Raw genomic sequence first — 8,440 nt, forward strand, 5'->3', positions numbered from 1 at the left:
CAAACAGCAACAGCAACAGCAACAACAGCAGCAGCAGCAGCAGCAGCAGCAGCAGCAGCACACACAGAAGCAGCATCACCACCACCACCCCCACCACCATAACCACCATCAACAGCAACAACAACAGCAGCAGCAGCACCACCACCACCACCACCATCAGCAGCACCACCATCAGCAGCAGGAGCAGCAGCAGGAGCAGCAGCAGCAGGAGCAGCAGGAGCAGGAGCAGCAGGAGGAGCAGCAGCAGGAGCAGGAGCAGCAGGAGGAGGAGAAGGATGAGTAAATAATTTACGCGATTTTATGATAAGTGAATATAAGTTCTTCAAGATTAAAAAAAGAATTAAAATTTAATTTATAAAAATAATTAATTATTTGTTTAGTCATTAATCTAAATTGTTTTATATATTTATGTTGTAATACACCTGCTAATGGTAATAAATTCTCATCACGAAGACGACTGCAAATATACACAAAAAAAGAGAAAAAAAAATAATTAGGGTTTAGGGTTTAGGGTTTAGGGTTTAGGGTTTAGGGTTTAAGAGGGTTTAGGGTTTGGGAGGGTTTATGAGGGTTTGAAAGGGTTTTGGGGAAGGGAGGGAGAGGGAAGATATTATTTCTAGGGTTTTGTAGGGTTTACAATGTTTATTAGGGTTTATTACGGTTTATTAGGGTTTATTAGGGTTTATTAGGGTTTATTAGGGTTTAGGGTTTACGCTAGATCATTTCTTTCTGCTAATAGACGTAAATTATTTGTTTGGCTTTGTTGCAAAGATTGTAACATTGTCTCCGTAAAATAAGTCATTATTTCTTGTTTTCTTTCTGTATTACCAGATAATTTCTTTAATTGCTCCCTATATACATAATACAACCCTAAACCCTAAACCCTAAACCCTCATAAACCCTTATAAATTCTTAGAAACCCTCACAAACAATAAACGCGATTTTCTGAGGGTTTATATATCTATAATAATCCACCACTAAAGGAACAGAAACCCTAAACCCTTGTATCTAAACCCTGAGGGTTTAGAGGGGGTTCTGTTGTTTTCTCAGGTTTATCTTCATTAGGGTTTAGGGTTTAGGGTTTTTATGAGGGTTTAGGGTCTGGAGTTTCGTTCTTACCTCACAAGGTGTATATCCTCCCATGGTTGCTCTTCTTCCGTCATTTTCTTTTGTCTTTATTTAGCGAAGAAGAAGAAGGAAGAAAAGAAGAAATAAAAGAAAAAGAAGAAAAAGAAAAAGCAGAAACCCTAATTTAGGGTTTTCTGGTGTATATGCAGCTGCTGACTCGGCAGAAGTATCAATAAAACCCTTAAAAGTATTTCTTTGATGGTTTGCAGGGTATAAAAGGGAATAAATATACTATAATTCCCTTTTATTTCTTTTTATTTATCTTAATTTAATTTAAATAAATAAAAACAATACTTTTATTCCTTTTTTTTATTCCTTTTTTCCCCTTCCCTCCCCCGCCGCTGCGATTATCTGCACCGGACCGCTACTGCATATATAAAACAGCAGCAGCAACCGGTAAAAAAGCAAAAAAAAAGAAGAAGATTCTTTTAATTAGCTTAATTAATAATATACTAATTAAATAAAAGAAGAAAAAGAAGAAAAAGGGGAGAAGAAAGAAGAAAAATGACCCCCCTGATGGCACACAACGGCATGCGGCCGACCGACCACCGGTTTCTTTCTTCTTGAGGTGCCTATACACCTGAATATATTCATGAATATAATTCTTTTTATGGTTATTTTATGTCTTTTTTTCTCCTTTTTCTCTTAAATTAATCCTTTTTATTATTCTTTATTTTATTATTTAATATTTAGTGCATTTCTTCCTGCGGTTACTGTACAAGAAGAAGCACAATAGACCAATCGAGGACCGCGCCGTGCCTTTTTCTTTTTTGCTGCTTTCCTTATATTAATAAAAGTTAAATTAAATATAAATTAAACAATAAAAATATATATTTAAATTATTATAAATAATATTTATATTTTATATTATTATTCTCTCTTATATAATTATTATAATAATACTCTTTGAGCTAGGGTTTACTGGTTATAATACCTCGGGAAGAAGGGTTTAGGGTTTAGGGTTTAGGGTGTACACAAAAAGGACTGTGTTTTGCTGTAAACCCTAGATAGAGTCCCTTCGTGTCCCCCTCTGTCTCTAGGTTGCTATGGTCTAATAGCGCACCCTAAACCCTAATAAACACTACTAACTCTAAACCCTCGTAAACCCTAAACCCTAATAATAAACCCTCTTACTGCTGCTAAACGTGTAAACAGCAAGACGAACAGCAGCAAGTCTTCATCTGCTGCAGGTACCCAACTATAAACCCTAAACCCTAAACCCTAAACCCTAGAGGATAAACATTAAAACAGCAAATAATAATTCCCTCTGTCTCTTGTTTCCTTAAAAACGAAAACAAGAAAGAAAAAAACACTTTTTCTTTTATTCCCCTTTTCTCCAAGGGTTTAGGGTTTAGGGTTTAGGGTTTAGCTAAATCCTCCAAGACCATGTAGCATTTTATCTGTTAAATTCATCATTATTTCTTGTTTTCTTCTTGAGTGTCCACATAACTTCGCCAGCGACTCCCTACACACAAACCCTAAACCCTAAACCCTAAACCCTAAACCCTTTGCACCCCAGGGGAATGTTTGTAGTGTTTGTAGTTCCTTGTTAATTTAGGGTTTATGTTTTAGGGTTTGTTTAATTTAGGGTTTAGAGGGTTTATTAGGGTTTAGCATTGGATGTTAAGAACTCTGCCGAAGGGTTTATTAGGGTTTATTAGGGTTTAGGGTTTATTAGGGTTTAGGGTTTAGGGTTTAGGGTTTTGTTTACCTGACGAGTTGTATTTCTTCCCATTGTCTTTGCAACTCTCTTATTTTCTTTTTTTCTTTTTTTCTTTTTTCTTGTGGAGACACAAGCAGCAGCTGCTGCTGCTGCAGCAGCAGCTGCTGCTGCTCCCTTTCTGCTTCCTCCTCTTGCTGCTGCAGCTGCTGCTCTAATGTCTTACGTGGCGAGTTGCTGCTGCAGCAAAGACGAAGAAGTGCTTCCTCTGCCTCCTTCCGCAGCTGCATGCAACAAACCCTAAACCCTAAACCCTAAACCCTAAACCCTAAACCCTAAACCCTAGGTGTTATAAGGATGACATGAAGTATTCTAACCCACACGTAAAAAAACACGAGGGTTTAGGGTTTAGGGTTTTGGGAGCATAACGAGTTGTGTAAAGATTAAGAGGGTTTAGTGTATAGGTATAAAATAGCTATATAAAAAGAAAATTAGGGTTTAGGGTTTAGGGTTTAGGGTTTACGCCATGAGAGAAAGAAGAACGCTGAATAGATGCAAGAATATCTGCAGCATTATCATGAAGTCCTCGTCGTAAACAATCATTAAATAATTTTACTGATGCCCCTATAACACAAACCCTAAACCCTAAACCCTAGAAACCCTAGAAACCCTAGAAACCCTAGAAACCCTAAACCCTGGACCCTAGACCCTAACCCCTATATAAGAACCCTGCATGTGGATGCCCCCACCGCTACAATACACTTCCCTATGACCTCCAAACCCTAAACCCTAAACCCTAAACCCTAAACCCTAAACCCTTGTACCTAGTTGTGTAGCTTCCTCTGCTTCTGTATATATTTTATGTAATTCCCCAAGATTAGCAATAAGAGGTTCTAAGGGAGAAGAAAGAAAGGGTTTATTATATAAATATACTTCTATACGGCAACTTGTTATTGGTAATAAACCCTCACGCTGCAGAGCCTGCAGCAGCAGCAGCAACAACAGCAGCAGCAGCAGCAGCAGAAGCGGAAACAGAAACAGAAGCAGCAGCAGAGAAAAACACTACTGTAAACCCTCATTATTCAACTAAACCCTAAACCCTAATCCTCCTAAACCCTAAACCCTCATATATGACCCAATGATAATAACTAGCATACAACCTCCCAAACAACAAACCCTAATAATACACCCAAACCCTAAACCCTAAACCCTAGACCCTAAACATTACTTTGTATTAATCAATAAGAGCAGTATTAGCTTGTTGTTGTTGGAAGGAGAGAAGTTGTGCAATAGATCTAAACCCTAAACCCTAAACCCTAATTCTCCTAAACCCTAAACCCTAAACCCTAATTTACTTTGCATTGTTGAATAAGAGAAGTATTAGCTTGTTGTTGTTGGAAGGAAAGAAGTTGTGCAATAGACGTAAACCCTAAACCCTAAACCCTAGACCCTAGACCCTAAACCCTAAACCCTAAACCCTAAACCCTGAAGCGTGTAGCGTACTTTGCATTGTTGTATAAGAGCAGTATTAGCTTGTTGTTGTTGGAAGGAAAGAAGTTGTGCAATAGACGTAAACCCTAAACCCTAAACCCTAGACCCTAGACCCTAAACCCTAAACCCTAAACCCTAAACCCTAAACCCTATACCGTACTTTGCATTGTTGTATAAGAGAAGTATTAGCTTGTTGTTGTTGGAAGGAAAGAAGTTGTGCAATAGAATCAGCAAGACGAAGATGTTGTTGTTTACAATTAATAAATAGGGTTTTAGGTATACGTACAATATAATCAACCCTATAAACCCCTAAACCCTCATCTAAAACCCTTAATATACGAGCACCACGTAAACCCTTTACTCCTATACAATGACCACCTGTATGTACACGATTACCTATACATATATATATACACACACACACAAACAAAAGGGTTTATTAGGGTTTATTAGGGTTTATTAGGGTTTATTAGGGTTTATTAGGGTTTATAGAGGTGAATTAGGGTTTATTAGGGTTTATTAGGGTTTTTCTAGGGTTTAGGGTTTAGGGTTTAGGGTTTAGGGTTTACCATTAGAATCACAAATAAAGATACGGAAATGATTAACAAGATGTTTATAAGTTTGTTTATGTTTATGTTGCTGCTGTATAATTTGTTGCTGCAGTATTTGCTGCAGTCCCTCTCCTTCTTGCTGCTGCAGTTGCTGCTGCTGCTGCTGCAGTTGTTGTTGTTCCTCCCCCTCCTCCTCCTGCTGCAGCAAGGATGGAGATGCATAACAAACCCTAGCTCCCTCCCCTATTATCCTTGATGATAAGGGACAAGGGTTTGCTGCAGATAAGGTAATAAGGAAAGGAGATCCAGCAATAGGTAATCCATTAAAGGAGACAAATAATAAATAAATACCTTTTTTTTTTATACAAAAGGAGACATTTATTCTTCCTTCTCCTTCTTGTCTCCTTATTTCCCATAAAAAATCAGGAGATATATAAGGAGATAGTACTCCTCCTCCTGCTGCTGCACCTGCTCCTGCTGCTGCTGCTGCTGCTGCTGCTGCTGATTGAGCAGAAATACCACCAAATAACGTCCCATGCTTGTGCTGCTGCTGCTGCTGCTGCTGCATGCAGCAGCAACTGCAGCAACGTGCCCATACACTATCTTCGCCGTTTTTTTTGCTGCTGCTGTTACTACAACTGCTGCTGCTGTTGCTGCTGCTGCTGCTGCTGTTGCTGCTGCTAGTGGTATATGTCCCTTCTTGCATGCAATTAGATACAGTAAATCTATGTGCACCTATTGCCTCTATAGATAACCTAACATATCCATCTGCATGCATAACTGTCTCTCCTTTTTTATTGTTTGTTTTTATTATAAAATTTATCCATTCCCCTGCTGTCCCTTCTTTTAGTCCTTTTCCTTCTGCTACACACATTGATGGCTCTATAGGTCCTTCTCCGTACTCCTCTTCCTCCTCCTCCTCCTGCTGCTGCTGCTGCTGCTGCTCCTGCTGCTCCTGCTGCTGCTGCTGATGGGCGCTCGTCATGCTGTTGTAGCGGTTATACGACTCCTTTTGCTGCTTTTTTAATAAAATTGTCTCCTTTTGCTGCTGCTGCTGCTGCTGCTGCTGCTGCTGCTGCTGCTGCTGCTCTTCTTCTAATTCTTTAACTATATCTAATAAAGATTTTTTTTTTTCTTTTTTTTGTATAGAAGGAGACACCTGTCTCCTTGCTGCAGAGAAGAAAGAGGAACCAAAAAAAGAAGAAGAAGAAGAAGAGGAAGAGGGGACACCTACTCCTGTCTCCTCCTCCCTGTCTCCTTCTCCTCCTGCTGCTGCTCCTCCTCCTCCTGCTGCTGCTGGTGTCTCTAAGTCACTAACAAAAAGAGACCAACGGCCATAGGGACCAACTACAGGACCCCCGTAAGTATTTGCTGCACAAACAAACGCATGCATGCATGCATGCATGCATGCGTGCATGCAGATAAATATATTATTAATGCATGCAGATAAAGGAAAGAAATGCATGCAAATGTATGCAGAGAGATGCAGAAAAAAAAGAATGTATTTGCATACAATAAGAATCCCACAAACCCTAAACCCTAAACCCTAAACCCTAAACCCTAAACCCTATTTTCTTACGTATAGTAGTACACATTCTTTGTTGTTGATCATATAAACCCCTATAAAAGGGTTTAAGATTAAGAAGAATAAATTCTTCTTTTGTTATAAAAAAAGTGTTTATTGGTTGTTTATTTATATTTATATCTATATAACCTATACAGGACCATAAACCCTCAAGGTCTCCTATTATACCTATATAGTAATATATACACACATATATAAACCCTAAACCCTAAACCCTAAACACTCATTCATTCAGCAGAAGGGGTAGGGGATCGTGTAAAAAAACGGCAGAGAAACAGAGAAGGAAAGGGGATTTATATAGGGTTTAGGGTTTAGGGTTTATATAGGGTTTAGGGTTTAGGGTTTAGGGTTTGCATACGTCTACTGGAGCGTCTAAAGGGTACAAGAGGAAGAGTTAGGGTTTGTGGATCTGTCTGTCTGATTCCTCTGAATCTATTTGCTGCTGCTGCTGCTGTTGCTGCTGCTGCTGTTGTTCTTGCTGCTGCTGCTGCTCCTCCAGGTGTCTCCAAGGAGAGGAGATCTAAAGGAGACAATAATTCAGCAAAAGGTTCCCCATCTATTAATATAAATAAACAAAGAATAGGGTCTATTCCTGGTATAAATGGTAATAATACCTGCAACATAAACCCTAAACCCTAAACCCTAAACCCTAAACCCTAAACCCTAAACCCTAAACCCTAAACCCTAGGAAGGTGTTGGATTGGAGGAGAGGTTTGCATAGATACTAGTGTTTGTTATATAAACAGCAATAATAAATAAACAATATATATTTTTGTATAAGGGAATTGAATAATTAGGGTTTAGGGTTTAGGGTTTAGGGTTTAGCTTACTCGTCCATTAACAAATATTCTTCCATAGAGTTGCTCCAATAATTGGACTGTCTCCCCTGCAGACCCTAGGGTTTGTGGTTCTAATTCGCAGCTGCATGCAGCATTAACTTTCCTGCTGCTGCGCTGCAGCAGCAGCAGATTACGACTCTCGGGGCCCCATAGGGCAGCAACAGATAAGGAGGAGGAACTTAATAAACCCTTTGCCTTTCCCCTTAATAATAAATTATATACTTTCCTTATATTTACCTCTATATAATGTACAGCACCAATTACTCCTTCTTCTTTTTTTTTTTCCTCAATAAGGTGGGCCCCCATGGGGGCCCCTATGGGGGCCCCCATGGGGGCCCCCCTACCTTTATTGATGGTGGGGGCCCCCCCATCAAGGGCCCCTAAAGGGGCCCCAAACTCATCGATAGAGGAGGAGGGGCCCCTACCCCATAGGGTCCTATCCCTTGAGGATAGAGAGTCTAGGGGCCCCTGTTGAGAGTACCTTTCTTGTGCCGGTGCATGCGAGGGGCCCCCCCCTGCACCTGTGAAGGGGCCCCCCGACCCGACTGTTAACCCGGCCCCCCCTCCTAGGGTACCATGAGTATAATTAGGTAGATGACGCCATCTATGACCCAATAAAAGACGGTAATTAACAGGAGGAGAATAAATAGGAGAAAAAGAGACATAAATATAACCAATAAAAAGGAGACAATTAGGAGAAAATAAGGAAGAAAGGGAGACACTTTTATATTGTTGGTAACAATGACGATATTTATTTATTATTGGCCACAGTACCTGAACATATTATCAAGGAGACACACTTATTTATTTATTTATTTATTTTATTTATTTATTTATTTATTTTATTCATTTATTTATTTTATTCATTTATTTATTTTATGTATTTATTTACTTTATTTATTTATTTATTTATTTTATTTTGTTTATTTATTAATTTACTTATTTATTTATATTTATTTATTTATTTATTTATTTTATTTACTATATTTATTTATTTATTATATATATTTATTTTATTTATTTATTTATTTATTTATTTATTTATAGACAATTTATATATAAATAAAGGAGACAAATAAAAAAAAAGGAGACAAATAAAAGGGACAAATAAATACAAAAGAAGAGACAAATAAATAAATAAATAAATAAACAAAGGAAAATAAATTAATAAATAAAGGGAGACAAA

General features: G+C 38.4%; 1 protein-coding gene across 1 annotated transcript; it reads right to left on the bottom strand.

Annotated features, from left to right (window-relative positions):
* Positions 1-2,493: 2,493 nt before the first annotated feature.
* Positions 2,494-6,425, bottom strand: EMWEY_00040920 (hypothetical protein, conserved; the record flags this gene model as incomplete). The annotated part of the gene is made up of 10 exons (XM_013478799.1): positions 2,494-2,593; positions 2,840-3,072; positions 3,312-3,412; positions 3,538-3,554; positions 3,946-3,965; positions 4,292-4,365; positions 4,625-4,675; positions 4,849-5,026; positions 5,429-6,201; positions 6,410-6,425. The coding sequence occupies 10 exons, from the start codon at positions 6,423-6,425 to the stop codon at positions 2,494-2,496; spliced, it is 1,563 nt and encodes a 520-aa protein (XP_013334253.1).
* Positions 6,426-8,440: the final 2,015 nt, after the last annotated feature.

This window comes from Eimeria maxima, genomic scaffold (assembly GCF_000499605.1).
Source record: "Eimeria maxima Weybridge genomic scaffold, Emw_scaff686, whole genome shotgun sequence".
Taxonomy (NCBI): domain Eukaryota; phylum Apicomplexa; class Conoidasida; order Eucoccidiorida; family Eimeriidae; genus Eimeria; species Eimeria maxima.